The 24,814-nt window shown below is 44.8% G+C and overlaps 2 protein-coding genes across 2 annotated transcripts in view; one reads left to right on the forward strand and one right to left on the reverse strand.

Annotated features, from left to right (window-relative positions):
* The window catches only part of STK16 (serine/threonine kinase 16), a 170,361-nt gene that overhangs the window by 36,219 nt on the left and 109,328 nt on the right, over positions 1-24,814 (forward strand). Inside the window, exon 15 of the mRNA XM_082262066.1 lies at positions 1,090-1,163. Within this exon, the coding sequence (XP_082118192.1) occupies positions 1,090-1,163 (74 nt within the window). The remainder of the gene's footprint in view (positions 1-1,089; positions 1,164-24,814) is intronic.
* The window catches only part of GLB1L (galactosidase beta 1 like), a 58,534-nt gene continuing 52,035 nt past the window's right edge, over positions 18,316-24,814 (reverse strand). Inside the window, exon 16 of the mRNA XM_082262056.1 lies at positions 18,316-18,531. Coding sequence (XP_082118182.1) covers positions 18,328-18,531 — 204 coding nt within the window. The 3' untranslated portion in view covers positions 18,316-18,327. The remainder of the gene's footprint in view (positions 18,532-24,814) is intronic.

The following is a 24,814-nucleotide window of genomic DNA, read 5'->3' on the forward strand; positions in this document are numbered from 1 at the left end:
GGGTGCAGAATAGGTAAGTACAGTGATTTTTGCATTACAGGGTTAGATAGATTAGGTTTAGAATGTGGCACAGAGCAGGTTTAGCGTTAGTTAGGCTTTGCCTGGACTTCTCCTTTTAAGGCAATTACTGGGACATTTTTACATCCAGCTTGCTATGGTGGCACTTGCAGAAGAGGAGGAGCAGACCGCATCAACAGGGGCACCCAGAAGATCTACTAAGGGGCCGCTCTGTGCAATACCATTACACAGAGCAGGTGAGAACCTTTTCTTTTTTATCTTCTCGGGAAAAAACTTTCCTTTTTATAACCACTTTAAATGAACTCTGTGAATAATTTAACCAGACTGATATTGTGTTAAATGCAGCTACAAGTATTGGGGGAAGACTTTCATGGATATCCTACAAGTTAAGAAATCTAATAGAAATCAGTCTGGTGATTCCTAGCCCTGATGAAGGGAAAACATGTTGGCCCCCAAAACGTGTTGGATGCTTTGTGATTGTATCAAGAATTGTTAGTGACTTGAACTCTTTCATTATTTACTTTGATGCTTTGGTTGTGTTTTTGAAACACATTATGACTGCCCACTGAAGGGGATCCTTGCTTCATGTGAGCAGCTTTACCAGAGCCGCTGTGTTCATTGAATGAGTGATTGTTTTGTTTTGTCTGTTCTGTTGAAATAATGAGTATTGATGCCCCCTGACAACCAGGTGGGGCCGGGACGAGGACACAGGTATTGTTCCCATTGGGGGTGTCCGAGTCCGAGCCTCACCTTGTACGAAACTCAGGGGAAGTCATGTAGCACATGTGTACCATGATGTCCCAAGAGGCGGCATATATATCGAGCTGTTGCCGTATAGATTTTGTGTTCTGTATATTACCTGCATTGTACGGATGTCTCACACTCCTATGTTATCTTGCTTTAACATTGTTCGCTTGTTGGACGCTTTGAATGTTTGTAAGCTTTTACTTACCTTGTTTGAAATTAATAAAAACGAATTGAAAGAAATAATGGGTATTAAAGGTCCAGAACCTCTTGGATATGTCTTTTTGGAATTGTATCAGTCTTTGACATCCTCCATTTTCTCTGCAGAGAGCTCTGGCTGCGGAACGTAGACTGGCTGCTCAGCTCAGCCTCAGCAAAGAGACCGCTGGGAGTAATGTGAGGTAAGGATTGTTGATGAATAGCTGGGATTATAAGGGTAGGGCTCTAGCTTGATTCGAATATCATTTATTGATGCATGCTATCATTTTTCTTAACTTATTTTTTTCTATGTATAGTTTGTAATTATATGTTTACGGAGGAAGCCATGTTGGCTCTTCTTATAACCCTGGATCTCCTTCCAGCCATGTAGTACTACACAATTGTTTCTCTTTATTGCTCATTCTCACAATGCAAATCTATCAAGTCTCACTGGAAATAAAGTACTCTCTGGGGGTTATTTACTGAGACTTGGCTCTGCATAAAAAAACAATAAGCTTTCAAGTTTTATTGTCAAAACTTAAAGCGGTTGTAAACCCCGCCTGGTCATTTTTACCTACAGGTAAGCCTATAATAAGGCTTACCTGTTGGTAAAATGAAGGTCTCCTAAACCTACATGGTTTAGGAGATATTCACCATGCATGCAGCTGCTGACATCGACGCATGCGCTCTGTAGGTCTGGCGTATCGTGCCGGAACTTCAGAGCTCCTTAGCGGAGGGCTCCCACGCTCATGCGAGGGAATGACGTCATCACGGCTCCGGCCACTCACAGCGCCGGAGTCCGCAAACCCGGAAGAGGCGTCGAGGGGACATGTCGGCTCCCTCAGCGATGACCGGGCTGCAGGGGCTTCGTTGTAAGGGAAGTATTTCATAATGTGCTAGTATGCGAGTAGTGCACCCTCGCTTGTTTTCGGTAGCTAGGGCTTTTGACTTTTCTTCAAAATGGGGTTGAACCAGCGTTTGGCTTTGAGCACTATCAAAGGCCAAGTGTCTGCTTTTGGCTGGGTTTTTCCAGTGTACTTTAGCTACGCATTCCCTGATTCGCACTTTTATTCGGGGGGTGCGTCATATGGTGCCTCCGAGACGACCCCGGCTACCTCCGTGGGATCTGAATTTGGTGTGATCGGTTCTTCAAAAACCTCCTTTTGAGAACATTAGGGAGATACCCCTGCTTACATTATCTCAGAAGGTTGCCTTTTTGGTGACTATCACTTCTGCTCGCAGGGTGTCTGAACTGGCGGCGTTGTCTTGCCGTTCACCTTATCTGGTGGTCCACAGAGATAAAGTGGTACTTCGACCTAATCAGTCGTTTCTTCCTAAGGTGGTTTCTGATTTCCATTTGAATGAAGACATTGTGCTGCCTTCACTCTGTCCTAAGCCCAAGCATCCCAAAGAAATTGCTTTGCATTGTTTGGATGTGGTTCGGGCAATGTAGAGTTTACCTGGCGGCTACTGAATCTTTCCGGAAATCCTTACCGAAGGACCTCGAAAAGGATTGGCTGTGTCTGCTGCGACCAGATCCAGATGGATCAGGCAGTCGGTGGTTCAGGCTTATTCACTAAAGGGTCAGGTTCCTCCTTTCCTGGTGAAGGCGCATTCTACTAGAGCACTGAGTGCCTCTTGGGATTTTTGCCATCAGGCGTCAGTTATGCAAGTTTGGTTGCAAGGTTTTGCAGGCTGATGTTTAAAATAGATCTTTTTTCTCTTTGAGGGTGTATGTTTTTTTTCTAGGTCAGCTCCAGTTGTTCCTGGTTGAGCTCCTTGTTACCTGGTTGGCTACGTTTAGCCTTTGGGCAATTGTGTTCTTCTTTGCGTTTTTTCCCACCCCTCATGAAAATACTGCTTTAGGATGTCCCAATGGCTAAAGAAGATATATGAAGCTACGTCTGTCAATGAATGATAGAGAAAAATTGGATTTTTGTCTTACCGTAAAATCCTTTTCTCTGAAGTTCATTGACAGACGCAACACCCGCCCCTCTAATTATTATGCTTGCAACGAAACTAAGGGCTGTAGCAGAGTGTTGTGGGGTTATGCCTGCAGGGACAGCCCCATGGGCGTGGTGAAAGCTTTTTCCTACCTAGTTTCCTATTCCTGATGGGAGGAGCATAATCCAATGGCTAAAGAAGATATGAATCTGTGTCTGTCAATGCACTTTAGAGAAAAGGATTTTACGGTAAGACAAAAATCCATTTTTTTCCGAAACAATTGGGTATTATATTGTGTTTTTCTGCATTACAATTCATTTAATTTAATGTTTTTTCCCCAAAAGAACTGCGTTTGAAAAACAGCTGCACAAATATCGTGTGACATAAAAATATGCCCACCATTTTATGCTCTAGGGCAGGGGTATTGAATTAAAATTCAAGGTCGCTAAAATTTCCTTTGGGCTGAGGTCCGAATCTCAAGTCTGTGCTATGACTCAGTTTGTAGAGTGCCCCTTAACATAAAATATGCCCATCACTGTGTCCCACAGCATAAATATGCCCATCAGTGTGTGCCACAGCATAAATATGCCCATCAGCGTGTGCCACAGCATAAATATGCCCATCAGCATGCCCCTGAGCATAACAGGGACACAGATCTATGCCTTCCCTTAGTAAAAGCACCTCCCACACAGTACACAAAATCACTAGCTAGGCACACGGTGAACCCTTTGATCGCCCCTGATGTTTACCCCTTCCCAGCCACTGTCATCAGTAGAATGACAGTGCATATTTTTAGCACTGATCACTGTATTAGTGTCACTGGTCCCCAAAAAAGTGTCAAAACTGTCAGAGTCCAATTAGTCCGCCGCAATATCACAGTCCTGCTATAAGCCGCTGATCACCGCCATTACTAGTAAAAAAAAAAATGAATAAATAAAAATTCTATAATTATGTCCCATAGTTAGTAGATGCTATAACTTTTGCGCAAACCAATCAATGTATGCTCAATGGGATTTTTTTTACGAAAAATATGTAGCAGAATACATATTTGCCTAAATTGATGAAGAAATTAGATTTTTTTACATTTTTTTTTTTTTTTTTTTATCGAATGTATTTTATAGCAGAAAGTAAAAATAATTTTTTTTTTTTTTTTTCAAATTTGTCAGTCATTTTTTGTTTATAGCGCAAAAAAAAAAAAACCCTGCAGAGGTGATCAAATACCACCAAAAAAAGCTCAATTTGTGGGGGAAAAAAAGGACAAAAGTTTTTTACGTGTCGCATGTCCGCGCAATTGTCAGTTAAAGTAACGCAGTGCTGTTTCGCAAAAAATGGTCTGGTAATGAAGGGTGTAAATCTTCCGGAGCTAAAGTGGTTAAAATAAAAATGGGCTGCTCAGTCTAAAATGCCCGGGCCTATTTTTTGTCCCAGTCCGGGCCTGGTTCAGGTGTTCAAAGTTTTTTTGTACCTTTTTTGTCCTGAAGGGGTTAAATTCACTTACTATTGATCGACTCACTACCCACTACCTCTGCTGGAAGTCTATTCCAAGCATCCACTACTCTTTTGGTGAGATATTACTTTCTAATGTTACCCTTGTTCTTGCTAATTTCTGCCTTCATGTCAGAGCCAATAGAGAATATGGTGCAGCGCTAGATATGCAATAAGGATCAACAATAAATAAATTACAATTGAATACAATCAATAGAACTATTAAAAAAATTAATGGAAATGAGATAAAATATGCACAGAAAGTCCCAATATGTAAGAGTTGATAAGTTCATTCATGTAAAAACAGCCCATAGAAAGTGCACGGTGCAATGTCCTAATCCAAAGAGTGCTCACACACTGTGAAAATCCTCCACCGGTATTGCTAGCCTCTCACCTGAAAGCTGCAATACAAACAGCATAGGTTGTAACCACACACTGGCATCTGAAGACATGCACTCGGACCAGGTACAGCCACCAAGACTCCACTAAGCAATGGATGGATTCCTTATCCTCTCGATACTCAGCAGTATATGATCCACCATATAAAGTAAAAAGAAGGCAGCACCATAGCGTAATAAAGTCTCAAAACTTTATTTATAACAGGTAAAAAGCCTCTTACTTGATGTCAGCAGACCAGGAGCATAAAACAATCGGTAATCTTTCTGGATAATGAGTGCAGGTGATTGCAGCACGGCTGGAAGCGAGCACGGCTCCGTCCTCCGACCGGACTGCTGGTGACGTCACAAACTCCTCCTTCCCGTTACATCCCTGGGGGGATGAAGAAGTCCTGAAGTAGTCCTGAAGTTGCTGAAGAAGTCCTGCCCCCAGGGATGTAACGCGTACGGAGGGAAGGAGGAGTTTGTGACGTCACCAGCAGTCCGGTCGGAGGACGGAGCCGTGCTCGCTTCCAGCCGTGCTGCAATCACCTGCACTCATTATCCAGAAAGATTACCGATTGTTTTATGCTCCTGGTCTGCTGACATCAAGTAAGAGGCTTTTTACCTGTTATAAATAAAGTTTTGAGACTTTATTACGCTATGGTGCTGCCTTCTTTTTACTTTATATGGTGGATCATATACTGCTGAGTATCGAGGGGATAAGGAATCCATCCATTGCTTAGTGGAGTCTTGGTGGCTGTACCTGGTCCGAGTGCATGTCTTCAGATGCCAGTGTGTGGTTACAACCTATGCTGTTTGTATTGCAGCTTTCAGGTGAGAGGCTAGCAATACCGGTGGAGGATTTTCACAGTGTGTGAGCACTCTTTGGATTAGGACATTGCACCGTGCACTTTCTATGGGCTGTTTTTACATGAATGAACTTATCAACTCTTACATATTGGGACTTTCTGTGCATATTTTATCTCATTTCCATTAATTTTTTTAATAGTTCTATTGATTGTATTCAATTTTAATTTATTTATTGTTGATCCTTATTGCATATCTAGCGCTGCACCATATTCTCTATTGTTTCCATTTTGGTGTTGTTTATTGTACCAAGGTGTTCAGCAGCTTTGATTTTACCTATTTATGCATGCGCCGATATATTTTTCTGGTCACTTTATTCATGTCAGAGCCTCCTCCTGCGTGAAGGGTGACTTGTTGGGTCATTTATGGCGCTTTTCCACTGCATGGTACGGCTCGGTTCGGCGCTTTTCCACTGCATGGTAGGGCTCGGTTTGGCTCGGTTCTACGCTTTTCCACTGCATGGTACCGCATGGTACGTGTTAGAATGCTTTGGTACAGCGGCGCTTTTCCACTGCATGGTACGGCTCAGTACGGATCGCTGAAATAGTACCACCGCGGTTGGGGTTCCAAGCGTACCTATACCATATCCCACAATCCTTTGCATGCAGTCTTGATTGTTTGGTCAGAGAATTGTTGTAATCCCACCCACTTACTACTTTAGTGGAAAAACAAACCGAGCCGAGTAGAGCCTATACAGTGCTGAAAGGTGTCGACTTGTACCACGCAGTGGAAAAGCAAACTGAGCCGAGTTGGGCCAAGCAGTGCCGAGTGGAGCCGAGCCGGTACTTGCAGTGGAAAATGGCCATTAGATGAGTAGTGAGCTGCATCTTTCAGAAGCATCTCACCGCTTGTCACTGCCGCAGTGGCTAGTAGGGTTTTTGTCTGTCAACTTCTCATTCCTCTTGGTGTCTCTACTGTAGTGTTTAGTTAAGCCTATAATAAGGTTTATCTGTAGGTACAGTGAATATCTCCTAAACTTCCATCGTTTAGGAGATATCCCTGGCTGCTTTAACTGTGAATGTCACCGTCACATGTGCGCTACACTCTGAATGAACGGCACACTCAGTCTGATGTCAGTGCAGAGTGCTGTGCCTCAAACTGTGACTCCTGTGCGCATGCGAAGGAGTGACGTCATCGCTGCCCGGCCATTTAAACGGCCGGAAGTGTGAACCTGTAAGGATCAACGGGTGAAGATGGAAGTGCTGACAACGTAGCCTACGCACTGCTGAAGGACTTTGTATGACCGGTATGTTTGCCTTAACCTCCCTGGCGGTATGATTCTTTCGGATATTAGGTGCTGAAAGCGGTACCATTATTTGAGCAGCCCAAACCAACTATTTACATATTTTTTTTTACTGTGCGTTCTTCTTTATACCATCTTGGGTGTGATAAAGTTTGAAACACAAAATCATAAATTATAATATAATAAAAAACTATAAATAAGTTAAAGTACAGTAAAACTGCAGGAAAGGGCACTGGGGGGGCAATGTAATGTGAACTTATTTTATTTTTGAATGGTATCAGTGTGTTTGGTGTACGGAGAGGATCGGGAGGAAGATCCGCCGCCGCATACCGCTCGCATACATCGCTGGATCCCGGTCACAAGGTAAGTAACCTCTTTTACAGGATCCAGCGATGCTTCTGGCGGTACCCCGAGTGTGGCTCGGGGTTACCGCTTTTGGCTCTGAAATTTAACCCAGAGCCACACTCGGGAATACCGCTAGGAAGGTTAATGTGTTAGCATGCAGTGCATATTCGCATTCTATGACATTAACCTGCAGGGGGACCATTTTTTTTCTTTTTTTTTTTTCTTCCAGCAGAATTTACTACCACTATAACTGCTGAGCAAACGCAGAAATATGAAGTGTGTCAGAAATAGTTATCTGCAGTTCATTAACAGATTAGCTGAATTTCATTATTACCTTCACCCTTGCACTTGTCTATGAGAATTCAGTTCTATAATGTTTCTATTGAGGTGAGGTGATCAGGTTCAGTCAGGTCACCTGTGAGGAGACATCAGTATGTGACAGGACTGGCAGCATGGAGCCTAGACACTGACCTCTCTCTGAGATCCTGTCTTCAGTCATTTACACCAGTGGTCCTCAACCCTGGCCTACAGGACCCACTAACAGGCCAGATTTGCAAGATAACTGAAATGCATCACAGGTGATATAATTTGCTGCTCAGTGATTGCAGTATTCTAGTCTGCATCTCCCCAAGGTAATACCTCAAATCTGGCCTGTTAGTGGGCCCTGAGGACCGGAGTTGAGGACCACTGATTTACACTGCTGGAAGTGTGCGGTCACCAAAAATTAAAAGCTGTTGCACTTGTAGGGTTCTAATGAGGAGGTGCATCCTCCACTATCCTTGCGTAGGAACTTAGGCGGTGTGGAAATATTTGGAAATATCATTATCCTTGGACCGAGTGCGTCTGTCCTGATGCCAGTTACTATTGGAGATATTGCATACCCTGAGCTTCCAGTTTGACCTATGCCCGTTTGACCTCTCTTAATTGGGGGTCAAATGTTCCGGTAAGGAGACATCTCCATTAGAGCACGTAGTTTCTGCAAGGATTTTCACTAACAACTGGTTTTCATGCACTTATCTATGGACTTTATGGATTTTGTTTTCTATTAAGTTCTTATTGACATGCTTCCATATATTGGTTTGGCGCTGTACACATTTTGTTGTTATAATGTTTCTATGGTATCACACTAGGGCCTAGGCCAGTGATGGTGAACCTTGGCACCCCAGATGTTTTTGAACTATATTTCCCATGATGCTCAACTACGCTGCATGAGCATCATGGGAAATGTAGCTCCAAAACCTCTGGGGTCCAAGGTTCACCATCATTGGCCTAGGCTATACATTCTAGCTTCCAGCATGCACCTGACCTTTTTTGACTTTTTTTTTTCTTTTTTTTTTTTGCAGGCGATGCTGGCTATGTGGAGAGTCTCTTTTAGGAAAAGTGCCTTTTGAATACCTCGAGTTTTCCTTCTGTTCTACCCGCTGTTTACAGGAACATCGCCGGAGCCAGTCTAGCAAATCTCAGAAGTAGCTGCTTGTCCCCTACCTAGAGGAGAAAGCATGGTGTGTCCATGAACTGTGAGATGCAACACCGGATCGCTGCTGCTGCCAGTACTTACCTCATTCCTAAAGATGGATCTTGTCAAGACCATGGACAGGACAGGACCCAAAGTCTTCATACAGTTCAATAATTATATATTGCCCAATAACTGTAGGAGATTTTAGAGCTCAGATCGATCAAAAAAACAGCTTGTGAATTCTAGGAAGAAACCCTGTTAAAAAATAAAAAAATACTCTAGGCACTGCTTGTTCTTAAAAAAAAAAAAAACTGGAACTCTTTCCAATAGAAAAGAAAAACTCTTCATAAGGACCCTGTGAACATACATATGAAAGAGTTCCTCTTCAGACTTCCACACATCTATTCCTTCTTCCAAGGACCCAAATCAATGCTGGAAACGGGGCAACCCTATATCAGTGGCTCCAGCCTCCCCTTCATTAGACACACTGGAGGCGCCTCTCCCAGGAGCCCATTGATTCCCCTCTACCCTGGTGAGAGTGACGGGTTCTGCCTGTGCAGGAATTGCTGGTCCTTCTTCTGGCCGCGACTCGGCCTCCACCATCTGTGTGCATTTCACTTCAGAAATAGAAGTCTCCCTGGCCTGGCATACTGTAATGTAAAAATTTCATATAAAGTGCAGCGCAAAATAAATCTAATAAGGGAATAGTCCAGAAAGTCCCAGAGGATCCATAAAGTGCATAGATAGATGTTTGGCCAAGTATTTGATCACCTCTGCGCTTTTTTATTTTTTACGATATTAATAAAAAAAAAGCGAAAATTTTGCAAAAAAATTACATTTTCAACTTTGTCTTTTAAAAAATATCCAATATACTCAATTTATGTAATTTTTTTTTGGCCAAAATATATTTAGCTACATGTCTTTGACAAAAAAAAAAAATTCAATGAGCGTATTTTTATTGGTTTGCGCAAAAGTTATAGAGTCTACAAACTATGGTGTAAATACTGAAATTTACGCAGCTTTAATTTCTGACTGCCTATCTCATTTCATGAAGTGCTAAAATGGCAGGGCAGTACAAACCCCCCCCCCCAAACTACCACTTTTTGGAAAGTAGACATCCTAAGGAATGTCCTGAGAGGCATGCTGAGCTCATTGAATATTTCATTTTTTTGTCACAGGTGTTTGAAAAATGACTGAAAAAAAAAAAAATTTTTTTTTTTTTTTTTTTTTTTTTTTTTTACACAAAGTGGTCATGGAAATGATATATTGCTCACACATGCCATAGGTATATGTGTAATTACACCCCAAAATATATTCTGCTGCTTCTCCTGAGTACAGGGATACCACATATGTGAGACTTTTTGGGAGCCTAGCAGTGTACGGGAGCCCGAAAACAAATCACCACCATCAGAATTTCAAAGGGCCTACATTTTTCATTGCATTTTCTCACTACTTATAATGGTTTAGGAAAGTAGACACCCCAAGCTGTTTGCTGAGAGGCATGGTGAGTCCATCGAATATTTTATATTTTGCCACAAGTTTTGGGAAAATTACAATTTTTTTTTTTATTTTTTTTTTATTTTTTTTTACACAACGTTGTCACTAAAAGATAAATTTCTCACACATGACATGGGTATATGTGGAATGACACCCCAAAATACATTCTGCCGCTCCTCCTGAGTATGGGGATGGCCCATGTGTGAGACTTTTTGGGAGCCTAGCTGTGTACAGGACCGCGAAAACCAATCCACACTCTCAGGTTTTCTAATGGCGTAAATTGTGCATGTCACCTCTGCACTACCTGTAAGTTTCTGAGGCCCTAAAATTCAAAGATAGCACCCCCCCCCCCCCAATTGACCCCATTTTGGAAAGTAGACACCCAAAGATGTTTGCTGAGAGGCATGGTGAGTCCATGGAATATTTTATATTTTGCCACAAGTTCCCAAAAAAAAAAAAAAAAAAAATTTTGAAAGAAATTGTTGATTTCACTCCTGACTACCTATCACAGTTTCGGAGGCCATGAAATGCCAAGACAGCACAACCCCCCCCCCAAATGACCCCTTTTCGGAAAGTAGACACCCTAAGCTATTTGCAGAGAGGCATGTTGAGTGTTTTGCAGATCTCACTTTTTGTCACAAAGTTTTGGAAATTGAAAAAAGAGGGAAAAAAAATGCATTTTCCTGTTATTTCTTCATTTTCCCAAAAAAATGAGAGCTGCAAAATACTCACCATGCCTCTCAGCAAATAGATTGGAGTGTCTACTTAGCAAAATGGGGTCATTTGGGGGGGTTTTGTGCCATCTTGGCTTTTTATGGACTTCAAAAGTGTGATAGGTAGTAAGGAGTGAGATCAACAATTTACGCCCTTAGAAAGCCAGAAGGTGCGGATTGGTTTTCCGGGTCCTGTACGCGGCTAGACTGGCAAAAAGTCTCACACATGGAGTATCCCTGTACTCAGGAGAAGCAGCAGAATGTATTTTGGGGTGTTATTTCAAATATACCCATGGCATGTGTGAGCATTATATCATTTATTGACAACTTTGTGTAAAAAAAAAAAAAAAAAAAAAAAATTTTCCCGAAACTTGTGGCAAAATATAAACTATTCCATGGACTCAGCCCCTCCCACTGCATGTAAAAGCAGTCTAGCGGCCAATTACCTGCTAGGATTGCTTTTACATGTAAGCCGACCGCTGGCTTTAAAAAAACGATACCAAGATGATGCCTAAATCTTCAATGGTCCTTGTTTGGCATATAGGTTTTTTTTTTTTTCATGCAGCCTATGGGCTGAACGGAAAAAAAGAGAATCTATCAGAAATCAGCACAGGAATAATGCGTAGTATTACTCCATACCTCCCAACCGTCCCGGATTCCGCGGGACTGTCCCGCAATTTGGAGTTAGTCCTGTGGAGCCGGTCTGAAGTCCCGCAAAATCATCTGGTGGCCGGCCATCCCTCCTCCCAGCTCCGCCCCTGTCTTCGGCTCCTGCCTCTCAGCGCCGGGATCGCTGCAAGCATCACTTTGCTGACCTATCCGCAGCACACTCGACTCCACACAAACCTGCACCAACCACATGCGAGTAAAATGAAGCAGGACAACACGTGACGGAACGTACAGCGCTACAGACCCGCCCCTTGTACTAGGAGACGGAAGGAAACTTAGCCTGCACAGCAGACAGGTACGGGGAGAGCGGATTCGAACCGGTAAGTAACGTGTCCCGGAGGGGAGGGGGCGGGGCAAACACACCCGTTTGTTATCCGGTGACTGTCAGTGCTAACCGTGACGTCTGTTTTTTCCGGGGACACGGACAGTGACATGATCTGGTGGCTGATACCGGAGACTTCAATGGTGAGACCTCCATGTGATGTGTGGAGGAATGTGGAGTTTCTCTCTCTGGAAGGGTGATGTGCATCCCTCCTGTGTGCTACCTGGGGGGCTGTGTGTGTGTGTAACCCGTATGTGTGATAGGGAGGTCACATGACCGCTCACTGTATGGATTCTATCCAATCTCATAGCCTACTGACCACACATTATCCAATCTCCTATACATGGACCTAAACCATGCATCCAATCAGATAGGAACTTGTAGTATATAGCTGATGGTAGATATACAGCAGATTGTACAATCAGATTGTATCATGTATGGGCACCCATATGATGGCCATACACAGATAAGTCACTGTCAGGTTCCTGTATTGTACCGTTTGTAGTTGTCTCATTCATTGCTATGTTAGCTCATACTTATGTAAAGGAGTGATTATAAGATAGGACTTGGCACTTTAGTGTATTTGCTCACTGAGGGCCCATTCACATTATAGTTTAGCGTAAAGTGTAGGGACACACGCATCATTCTGTATAACACGCCTTGTCTACAGATATGCGATTCGATGCTCTGCCAGAAATGGGACATGCACTTTCTGGCTGCCAGTGTCCTGTCAGATAATGTCTCCCGTCCATCTCTGCTGCCCGCCCCCTCCTCCTCCCAGCTCCGCCCTAGTCTTCGGCTCCCGATCAGAAGGGTGGACCCGCGGTGCAGAGCGCCCCGAGTCCACCCATTGTGTGACAATAGCGAATGAAAATTCACTATTGTCACACAGATCCTCCTCCTGGCCAATCAGGAAGCGGGTCTTCCTGATTGGCCGAAAGGCAAAACCATGCCATTGGCCGAGAAGGAGGCAGAAGGACTCGAGGAGACGCCGGGGGACGGAGGAGAAGCCACTGCAGGTAAGTGCACCGGTCTCAGGTGGGGGGGCACTGCACGCTGGTCATTCTGCATTAAAGGGGTCACGCTGGTCATTCTGCATTAAAGGGGGCACGCTGGTCATTCTGCATTGAAAGGGGGCACACTGGTCATTCTGCATTGAAAGGGGGCACGCTGGTCTCTCTGCATTGAAGGGGGGCACGGCTTGCTGGTCACTCTGCATTGAAGGGGGCACACTCTACCTTGATTACTGAAGGCCCCTTTCACACTTTTGTGACCTCAAAGTCACGCAATTTTTCCTGCATTCTGTACATTACATACTCCTGTCTCCTGCATTTTGTACATTACACTCTCCTGCACTATATACACAATACTGTACATTATATACTTCTCACCAAAGTCTTCATTGTCTCAACAGTTGCTGGTTGCTATGCAGTCTCTGACTATTTTAATGAAGTTCTTCTTTAAGGTAGGCTGAGCAATCAAAGCATATTTTAGGAGTACTAGGAAGTCTGGGTTTTGTTTACCCTATCCCTTAAGCCCCTCCCACTTCTAAGCAATTGGCCACACCCACAATTTGCCATTCCCCGATGCAGAGACCAGGTTGGTCAGGACATTTGGGACAATAATAACGGGTGTCACGCCTACATCCGCGCCTGCTACAGACACGACATCTTTTTTGGGGGTATCTTTGGGTAGGGGTACTCGGGAGGACATAAGAAAAATGTCTCTCATGCAGCCGGCTCACTGCATCTGGAAGGGGAAGTTGGGCAGGCATGCCTCCTGGGTACAGGTAGGCAAGGATGATCTCTTCCTGGAATTCCCGGAAGCATCCAGTTCGTCCTGACACCCTGTATAGGACAAAGGCGTTCAGCATAGCCAATTGGTAAAGGTAAACAGACACTTTTTTGTACCAGCGTCTGGCTTTACGGGCAACTAAATACGGTGCCAAAAGCTGGTCGTTAAGGTCCACCCCTCCCATATTAAGGTTATATTCGTGGACACAGAGGGGTTTCTCCATAACGCCAGTTGCCGTAGGGATTTGGATTGTCGTGTCTGCGTGAAGGGAGGACAGAACATAAACATCCCGTGTATCCTTCCACTTCACTGCAAGCAATTTGTCCGTTTTCAAGCAGGCTCTCGCCCCCCGACTAAGACAGGAATTTACAAGCCGTTGGGGGAAGCCCTGGCGATTAGGTCGCACGGTGCCACATGCGCCAATTTGTAAATCGAGAAGGTGACTAAATAGTGGCACGCTTGGGTAAAAGTTGTCCACGTACAAATGGTACCCCTTTCCGGATAAGGGTGACACCAAGTCCCAAACAATCTTACCGCTGCTCCCTATGTAGTCTGGGCAGTTCGGGGGCTCCACACAGCTATCTTTTCCCTCATAGACCCGGAAACTAACTGTATAACCTGTGGCCCTGTCACACAATTTATACAGCTTGACCCCGTACTTGGCACGCTTGCTGGGGAGGTACTGTTTCATAGCAAGGCGGCCAGTAAATTTAATCAGGGACTCGTCAACGCAGACAACTTGTTCGGGGGTAAACAAGGCTGCAAACCGCTGATTGAAGTGGTCTATGAGGGGCCGAATTTTGTGGAGCCGATCATATTCAGGGTCTCCCCGAGGACGACAGATTTCATTGTCGCTGAAATGCATAAATCGCAGAATTTGCTCGTATCTCCCCCTGGACATGGAGGCAGAGTACATGCGCATATGGTGAACTGGGCTAGTGGACCAATATAGCCGCAATTCACTCTGTTTAGTTATGCCCATGTGGAGGGAAAGGCCCAGAAAGATTTTAAAATCAGAAACCGTTATAGGTTTCCAGCCGAATTGTCTGGCAAGGGGCGAATTTGGGTTGGCGGCAATGAACTGTTGTGCGTATAAATTTGATTGATCCACAATTGATCTGTAAAGATCTTCCGTGAAGAACAGCTCATAAAAGTTCAGGGGCGTAAAACCAGCTGTCTCCACGTGGATTCCATGTTGGGCAGTGAATGGGGGAAGTACTGGCGCTGTAGAATCAGTGGGTTGCCAATTGGGATATGCCAGCGCATCAGGGAGGGCACTATGGGCTCTACGGGCCTGTCTACGAATACGCGGTGGCTGTGGGCCACTACTTGTGCTAGCCACCGCACCAGCTTCAACTGCACTTAGGGGACTCGCCACGTCACCAGGTGATACTGCAGTGCTGGTTGCACTAGGTCCAGGGTGTACTAGGCCGCTGGCACTTGCCAGGTCGCCAGAAAAATGAGCGGCACTAGTAACCACACTCTGCTCCATACGAGCACCCTGCGATTCCTGCATCTCAACAACTTCAGAATGGGGTCGGGTACGCCTGGGTCTAACAGGGACCCATCTGTCGTCGGAGCTATCTGTCAGGGAGCCGCTGCTGTCATCAGGTTCATATACTGACACTAATTCGGTCATTGTAGCTTCCCCATCGCTATCAGATGACACGGACAGTATATTATATACCTCTTCACCACTGTACCAACGTTTGGTCATTTTGGTAACTAAATTTACCGGTACAGTGGTGCGACTCACAGGTAATAAAAGCACCTGGTTGTCAAGGAATATTTCAAGCACTACCAAAAAAACTGCTAATGCTAGCAGGGATCAGGCCTGACTCTGCTAACACAGCGGTTTTGTGTCTTGTGTTTTTTTGTGACAGTAATCTATTGATTACTACACTTGCCTGGGTGAAAGGGTTAAATGCAGGTGCTGGCCGGAATCAGTGCTGATCGTGCAAACACCGCGTTTTGGGAACCCTAAACTATGGGGGCGCTAGTATAGTTCTGATCAGATCAGATATTGATCTGTTCAAACACTATACTAGTAATGGAAGTGTATGTGCGTGTGTGTGTGGCAATCAAGGGGTTATTTCTAACTATGCGCCGGGGATCTGGGGGGGGGGGGTGGTGGGGACCCTAAACCTCCTTTGGGATAGAAACTAACTCGCTAGCGCAACCTCAAGTGACAATCGCACTAATACAAAATACAGTAAAAACAGTATATTATGTGTGTATTAGTGTGCAATGTGACAGGGGGGAAGGGGTTAACTGGATGTGATCAGGGGGGTTAAATCTTTATTGGAAGGGGCTGGCGGGTATCCGAAGGATAAAAGGAACGGTGGCAAGCGCTAAACCTGGTCACAAGTCACACTTATACGGGTATATAGAAAATGCTATATACTGTATACAGTGTGTGTTGTGGCAGGGGGTGTAGGGGTGATCGGGGGGGGGGGGTCAGGGGGTTAAATCTTTATTGGGTGGGTGGCGGGGTCCCTAAACCTTCTTGGGACAGAAACTTAGTCGCCTGCACTAATTCTGATCACAATCACACTAATACAAAAACACTGTATATTACGTTTGTATTAGTGGTGATCAGGGGGTTAAATCTTTATTAGGTGGGGGGGTGGTGGGTAATTCAAGTGGAAAAGGGTGGGGTCGCATGCGCTACACCTGACCACAAATCACACTTATACGGGTATATAGGAAAATGCTATATACTGTATACGGTGAGTGTTGTGGCAGGGGGTCTAGGGGTGATCAGGGGGGGATCAGGGGGTTAAATCTTTATTGAGGGGGTGGTGGGGACCCTAAACCTTCTTGGGACAGAAACTTAGTCGCCTGTGCTAATTCTGATCACAATCACACTATCATCTTTATTAGGGGGGGGGTGGCGGGTAATTCAAGTGGAAAAGGGGGGGTCGCAAGCGCTACACCTGACCACAAATCACACTTATACAGGTATATAGGAAAATGCTAAATGCTGTATACAGTGTGTGTTGTGTCAGGGGCTGTAGGGGTTAATCGGGGGGGGGGGGGGGGGGGGGGGCGATCGGGGGGTAAATGTGCCTATTTAAGTGTATGTGACTGTGTTTGGTGCAGTAATTACAGTTAGATGTGCTGTCCTCTCTAGATGAATCCAAAAAGGATCATGGGAGAGGAGGGCACGTCTTTTCTGAGCCTGTGTTTACATTTCACAGGCTCAGAACAGGATCTGATTGGGCAGGACGGATCTACAGGTCCAGGCCAAAAATCATTGGCCTGGACCTGATGACTGATCGGTTCTGAACCCAATCGAGCCATCGGTGTCGGCGGGGACGCGCACAGGACCAGCGGGAAGCAGCGACGTAGACCTACGTCACTCTGCCTGGCCGGGGCTGACCGCCGCAGTAAATATACTGTGCGCAGTCAGCAAGTGGTTAAAGTGGTTAGAAATACGCTCATTGAGAATCTTTTTGTCAAAGACATGTAGCTAAATACATTTTGGCCTAAATATATGACAAAAATGGAATATATTGGATATAATTTTAACTGTCAAAGTAGAAAAATATTGTTATTTTTTCAAAATTGACGCTTTTTTTATTAATATCGCAAAAAATGAAAAGCGCTGAGGTGATCAAATACCACCAAAAGAAAGCTCTGTTTGTGGTAAAAAAAAAAAGGACGTAAATTTCGTTTGAGTACGGCGTTGCATGACCGCGCAATTGTCAGTTAAGGTCGCACAGTGCCGAATCGCAAAAAGTGGCCTGGACGTAAGACAGCAAAATCCTCCGGTGGTAAAGTGGTTAATTATGCAGAGTGGGTGGAGCTTCAGGGAAATGGGTGTGGTAAGTAAATGATAGCTGTGCTGCAAAGTGTCCCTGGAAATTTTTTTCAAATGTTGGGAACTATGAAATGTCAGACCAGCGAAAGCTTATTCAGACACCAGTTAACCTACCAGTGTGTGACACCCACATAAAGGCAGAGCATACAGACTCCATGTACTGTATAATGAATGGGGGGGAATCGAAATCAAGACCCCAGTGACTAACCAGCATGTTGCCATGCCATGTACTGTATATGTAGTGCATAAATAATCTTGTGGAAGCAATGGCAAGCAGCAGCCAGGAAAACATGTCTGGTCATTGGTGGAAAAACAAGTCTAACAATGGTGCACATAGAAATTCATTTAAAGCTGTTGCTCACAAGATCTACGAGTTTTTTTAAGAAAACAATATCTACCTTACACAGAGTCTTAGAGTATAGTGCATTTTTTTTATTAACATATTGAATCCACACCAATAGCGGAGGTAATTTCTGGCACTGTGCATCTCTAGGTCAAATCTGACCAACCTGTGGCCTTCCAACTCTTGGCAAACAAGTCCCAGCATTCCATAACTGCAGCCTGCTTGGAATTGTAGTTCTCCTGATCCCAGAGGACCACGGATTGCCATTTATGGTTCTACCAGGCTGCAGACTTTTTGATTTTAAACCAGAAACTTTTTTATCTCATGGCCGAACAGTATTGACCATCCCAGGATATTTATTTCCATGGCCACAGATTTCGGCTGTCCAGCTATGAACAATAACATTCTGAAGCACGGGTTCGGTGATGTGACATTATCATACAATTGTATTTTATGCCGTTAAAGATTGACGATGGAAACAGTAGAATCTCATCTTCCTCGTAAAGTGCCGTTCAGGATGGGTCGGTCCAGAAAGATGGCGGTGGGCCAATCTGGAGCATGTTCCAGTTCCAGTATAGTGATACGATTTGGTTGTGACAAGCTCAGAATATTGCTGGGTACGTACAGGGTGATCTGTGGCCCTCGAGCAGGCCAGTATCTCCCAATGTTGAAGCCGTTTATCCAAACCTGGCCCTGCAGGAGAATAATAGAGAGAATACAACATACACACAATACATAATGTTACTTTTATTGGCCTTTCAGTAAATGGGACACACACTACACTGTCAAAAGTATTGTGACGTCTGCCTTTACACGCACATGAACTTTAACCACTTAAGCCCCGGAAGATTTTACCCCCATTCCGACCAGGGCCTATTTTGCGATTCGGCACTGCGTGACTTTAACGGACCATTGCGCGGTCGTGCGACGCTGTACCTAAACGAATTTGACGTCCTTTTTTTTCCCCCACAAACAGAGCTTTCTTTTGGTGGTATTTGATCACCTGTGCGATTTGATCATGCGCTATAAACAAAAAAAGAGCGACAATTTTGCAAAAATAACAATATTTTTCACATTTTTTTTATATGAAATTCCCCCCCCAAAAAAATTTAAAAATCAAAATTTAACATTTTCGGCCAATTTGTTTTATGCTACATATGTTTGGTAAAAAAATTAAAAAAAAAAAAAACGCAAAAAGCGTAATTTGATTGGTTTGCGCAAAAGTTATCGTGTTTACTAACAAAGGGAAAGATTTTTGTTGTTTTTTTTTTTTAACGTGTAATGGCGGCGATCTGCGATTTTTTTTTTTTTTTTTTTTTTTTTTGCGGTATTGCGACATTGCGGCGGACAGATCGGACCCTTGACTGACATTTTTGACACTTTTGGGGTTACCAGTGACATTACTACAGTAATCAGTGCTATACATATGCACTGTTACTGTAAAAATACACTGGCAGTGAAGGGGTTAACTTTTTTTGAGAGGGAGGGGTTGTGTGTGTCCCTAGGGGCATGATTCTAACTGTGATTGGCTGTGGCTTCAGGGGTAGGAACAGTGATTAACGGTCCTACATAGTAGAACCGTATAATCACGATTCCTACACCTGGGAGAATGACAGGCGGCTTGTATACATCAGCCGCCTGCCTTTCTCCCTCTCCACCGACGATCGCCGAGTGACCTCAAGGCACTCTGGTTGAAAAAGGCTGGTGTAAAGGCCGGCGTCCCAATTCTTTTGGTAATATAGAGTATAAAACAAACTTAAACCCCCTTGACTGCATACTGCGTTATGGTCCCTTTTTTTGCATTGCGGTACATTTGGCAACCCAATAAACAAAGTGGACCTTTTACTAAATTTGACATCTGCATGCCGATGTGAAATCATCAAACTGTCCTTTTCGTTTAACAAAATAATTTTGCTGTTTACCTTTGGTGTGTTCCAACTTTCTGGTTCTTCTTAGGCACCGGTGAAGTACCTTCCAGGGAGCTCTCATTCCTAAACCGTGAGATCTTACAAGTCTTTAGGAACAAGACTCTTGTTTTTTAACAGAGTATTATATTGGCTCACAATGCATTCGTAGGATGAACCACATGACATGCTCTGCATCTTGGGGCATGCGCCGTGTACGAAAACAATCATCTATTGATTTTTAACCACTTGCCGACCAGTCACGTTGACTGTACTGCGGCACAGTGGCTCATTATCGTCTGGCGACGTAGACCTACGTCACCAGACATTGCCCTCTCTCGGCGGCGCGTGCGCGCCGCCGGAGGCTCGCTCCCGCTGTATTCAGTTACAGCAGGAGTCGGATCTAGTGTGGAAATCCGCCCGCTTGAGTAAGCAAAGCGGGCGGATCTCCTAAGTGACAGGCAGGGTCAGATTGCAGGGTTCAGCATAGCTAAACCTGCGATCTGTCCCTGTGTCACTCAGTCACCTCCCCCCACACACGTTAGTAAGCACCAGGCATACATTAACCCCTCCCTCTCCAATAAAAATTAACCCCTTTCCTGCCAGTGTCATTTTTACAGTAACAGTGCATATGTATAGCACTGATTACTGTAGTAATGTCACTGGTAACCCCAAATGTCTCAAAAATGTCAGTCAAGGGTCCAATCTGTCCGCCGCAATGTCGCAGTCCCGCAAAAAAAAAAAAGCAGATCGCCGCCATTACACCAAAAATGACAGAAATCTTTCCCTTAATTAGTAAACGCAATAACTTTTGCGCAAACCAATCAAAATACGCTTATTGCGATTTTTTTTACCAAAAATATGTAGCAGAAAACAAATTGGCCTAAAATGATAAAAAAATTTAGATTTTTACATTTTTTTGGGGGGAATTTCATGTAAAAAAATGTGAAAAATATTGTTATTTTTTCAAAATTGTCGCTCTTTTTTTGTTTATAGCGCAAAAAGTAAAAAAATCACACAGGTGATCAAATACCACCAAAAGAAAGCTCTATTTGTGGGGAAAAAAAGGACATAAATTTAATTTGGGTACAGCGTCGCACGACCGCGCAATTGTCCGTTAAAGTAACGCAGTGCCGAATCGCAAAATATGGCATGGTCAGGAATGGGGTAAAACCTTCCGGTCATAAAGCGGTTAAAAATACGCTCATTGAGAATTTTTTTGTCAAAGACATGTAGCTAAAAATGGATTTTTGTAAAATCTTACCGTAAAATCCTTTTCTCTTAGCTCATTGACAGACGTAGTCCTCGGTGATACAGCACCTTCGGGTTATGTTGCCTCCACAGGAGCAGGACTAGACAGGAAATTAAAAAGCTCTGGCCACACCCTAGGGGCAGTCCCAGAGGGTATATCCTCTCTCTCTCTGCCTCAGCAAATCAGTTATGTGAAAAAGCAGTCTTTAGAGATTTTAACCCAACCCAACTCAAAAAACAGAGGGGCGGGGACTACGTCTGTCAATGAGCTAAGAGAAAAGGATTTTACGGTAAGATTTTACAAAAATCCATTTTTCTCTAGCGCTCATTGACAGACGTAGTCCTCGGTGATACACCACCTTCGGGAAGTCCCAGAGCAGTATCACAAATGAGGGGTGGGAAAATGAAAATCAAATCCCAATCTAGAAGGCCCAACCGGTGCCAACTAGAAGTTTACAATGCTCATCCTTAATGATGAGACTCAACAAAAAAGAGAAAATTTTTTTTTTTTTTTTCAAACAGAAAAAACCCTCGAGGTAGACCACCGGTCTCCTCAAATTGCGGCCTGCAAAACCTTGCGGCCAAATGAGGCATCCGCCGATGCCGTCACATCAATTTTATAGAATTTTGTAAAGGTATGTACCGACGACCAGGTGGCCGCCTTACATACCTGGACCACTGACGCCTGATGGCGAAAGGCCCAGGAAGTACTGAGCGCTCGAGTGGAGTGCGCCCTAACAGGGAACGGAGGACTCTGACCCTTAATAGAATAAGCCTGTACCACCGTTTGTCTAATCCATTTGGCAATGGTCGCGGCAGATGCAGGCAAACCCTTTCTGGGGCCATCCGTGATCACAAAAAGTGAATCCGTCTTACGGAATGATTCCGTAGCTTTCAGGTATACCCTGATTGCCCGAACCACATCTAAGGAATGCAACGCATGTTCCCGATGATGATTGGGCTGAGGACACAAGGAAGGTAGTACAATATCTTCATTCAGATGAAAATCTGAAACCACCTTAGGAAGAAAAGATGGCTTAGGATGAAGTACTACCTTATCCCTATGAATCACTAGGTATGGGGACTGGCATGATAATGCAGCCAGTTCTGACACCCTGCGAGCAGAAGTAATAGCCACCAAGAAGGCCACCTTCTGGGATAAAGTAAGCAAGGGAATCTCCCTGATGTTTTCAAAGGGAGGTTTCTGTAGAACCGACAAAACCAAATTAAGATCCCAGGGCGGTAAGGGCGCGCGGACTGGTGGAGCCAGGTGCCGCACCCCCTGGATGAAATTCCGCACCAAGGACTTGGTAGCTAAAGGCTTCTGAAAGAAGATTGCTAATGCTGAAACTTGACCCTTGATGGTGCTCAAGGCTAGCTTCTGCTCAACCCCTTGTTGCAAAAAGGCCAATATTCGAGTCACCGAATAGGTACGTGGAGGAAATCCTAAAGATTCGCACCATGCAATATAAGTCTTCCATGTGTGATAATAGACCTTGCTGGAAGTCGCTTTCCTTGCTTTAATAAGGGTAGGAATGACTGAAGTAGACAAACCTCTGTCCTTCAGTACTTGGGTCTCAATGGCCAGGCCATTAAAACCAGCGACTGTAAAGCACGATGGTAAATTGGTCCTTGAGACCACAGACACTCCCTGAGACGAAGTTCCCATGGAACGTCTGCGACTAGCATGTCCAAGTCGGCCAGGCCGGCTTGACGAGGCCAGCCTAGAATTTCTAGGACCATTGGCGCTGATTGGATCTGAACCAGGCGTCCCTAGAGGTATCTGGCCCCGACCATCCGAGAAAGTCTGGTCGTTTTCTGTTCCCACACATTTATCAGATACCTGATTGTTATCAGGAAGGGTGATCTTTTCTGGTTGAACCTCAGGGACCGAAGTCACCCGACTAGAGGCTACTTGGCCTATCTGGTCAACCAGATCCGATTCCTGTGAGGTATAGGGACTAATCTTAGGAAAAGGTAAAGGATAAGATCTATTCAGGGAACGGTCACTACCGCTTCCTGTAGTACTTAAATGTTGGAAGGGAAGAATCGCACCGGTAATAGTGGTTGATGCTCGATCTAATGTCCTGAATACCGGTGAAAACGTCCCCCCACCCTGAAACCGGGTGGGGGCGCACCTTCAGGCTGTGTACTCCTTTGCTTCGGGTTTGGCTGGGTTGGTCCTCTGTTTGTCCGACCAGCCCTTCTTGAACCCTCCTGGAGGAGTCTTGCCTTTCCCGCTTGTTCCAGCCGGGCGCCTTTTATGGGTGGTAAAGAAAGGTCCTCGCTTGTTGCGAGGTCCCTTAGCTTTAGCAGCCTGTGGCAAAAAAGTGCTCTTGCCCCCAGTGGCATCCTTAATAATTTCATCTAGGTTGGCCCCAAATAGACGATTCCCCTGAAAGGGGAGATTTGTCAAGGTCTTTTTGGAACCTAGGTCAGCTGACCAGCATTTTAACCACAGCACACGTCTGAGGATGACTGCTGACATAGATGCATGCCCTAATAGGGGAGTAGTGTCCAAGGCTGCGTCACAGATAAACTGTAGCCCTTGTATAATCTGTTCCATCAAATCAGATGTCTCCTGGGGAATATCTTTTCCCCTAAGGTCTTGGCGTACCATTCTCGCCCATTCCGTAAGTGTCTGGGAAACTAGACCAATAACAATTACTGGTCTAAATGCTGACCCTATCAGAGAGAAGATGGTGCGGGACTCTGCTTCCATCTTTCGATCCACCGGATCCTTAAAGGATGAAGTGTCCTCCACTGGGATAACCGTGGCTTTATTCAGCCTGGAAATAGGTGGATCCACCACTGGTGGTACCGTCCATTTCTTAATGATGGATTCCTCAAACGGATAGCGTCTAGCAATACGCTTGGAAATAGTAAAGGTACGTTTAGAATGCTCCCATTCTCCTTTAATCTTATTACCGAAACACTTGGGTACAGGAAAAACCTTCACCGTTTTGATGGGCTTATTAGTACCAAAAGGAATCTCTGTTTCAGTTGCCTCTGCTGGTAAAACCTCAAGTTTTAAGGTTTCCTGCACTGCCACAACTAGTGCGTCCACCAATGCTTCTTCCTGAATTATAGCGGGAGAAGAAACGTCCTCCTCACTGTCTGAGGGGGCTTTACCTGGGATAACAGCCCTTGCAGAGGAACCTGCAACTGCAGTGACCATCTCTGAATCTGAGTCAGAGGTGTCAGATAATATAGGGGTAGGCGGGGGTCGCTTCCTTGACCCCCGTCCCTGACAGGCCGCCTCCACCCGAGCCACCATAGACTCCAGAATTGCTGTAAATGACTCTACACTCTGTGCACCAGCGGGTCCCGTGGCCCCCTCGAGGGAAACAGATGGGGGAATATGTGTGGCAGGGTCCATGATAATTCCAGTCACTTCCTGGATAATATGATTCAAAAATAAAAAACTTTTTTTTTTTTTTTTTTTTTTTTTCAGACCCCCAGCGCCACAAAAAACCCCTTAGTGTTACCTGCTAGGGATCCCTATCGATCGAGAGAGAGAGAGATAGACCCCCAGGCTCACCACTTGATGCTCAGAGTTTAACTGCAACAGGTTACAGCGCTGTCTTGACAAACAGGAAGTCTTTTGGCTGGCTGCCCAGGAAGAAAGGAGGCGGCTCCGCCCCTCTGCACGCCTTCCGGCGCCTCCCCTAGCTCCATGAGGTGTTTGGATCACCTCAAACATGGCCGCCCCCATGCTGGAGACACGAGGCTACGCCAAGATGGCGGCTCGTGCGATCCAGCAAAAAAAATGGCGGCGGCCTGTACTGAATAGCGGTGTGCTGCAGGGCACACAACACTCT

The sequence above is a fragment of the Pelophylax lessonae genome, assembly GCF_965119305.1.
Source record: "Pelophylax lessonae genome assembly, chromosome: 6".
NCBI lineage: Eukaryota > Metazoa > Chordata > Amphibia > Anura > Ranidae > Pelophylax > Pelophylax lessonae.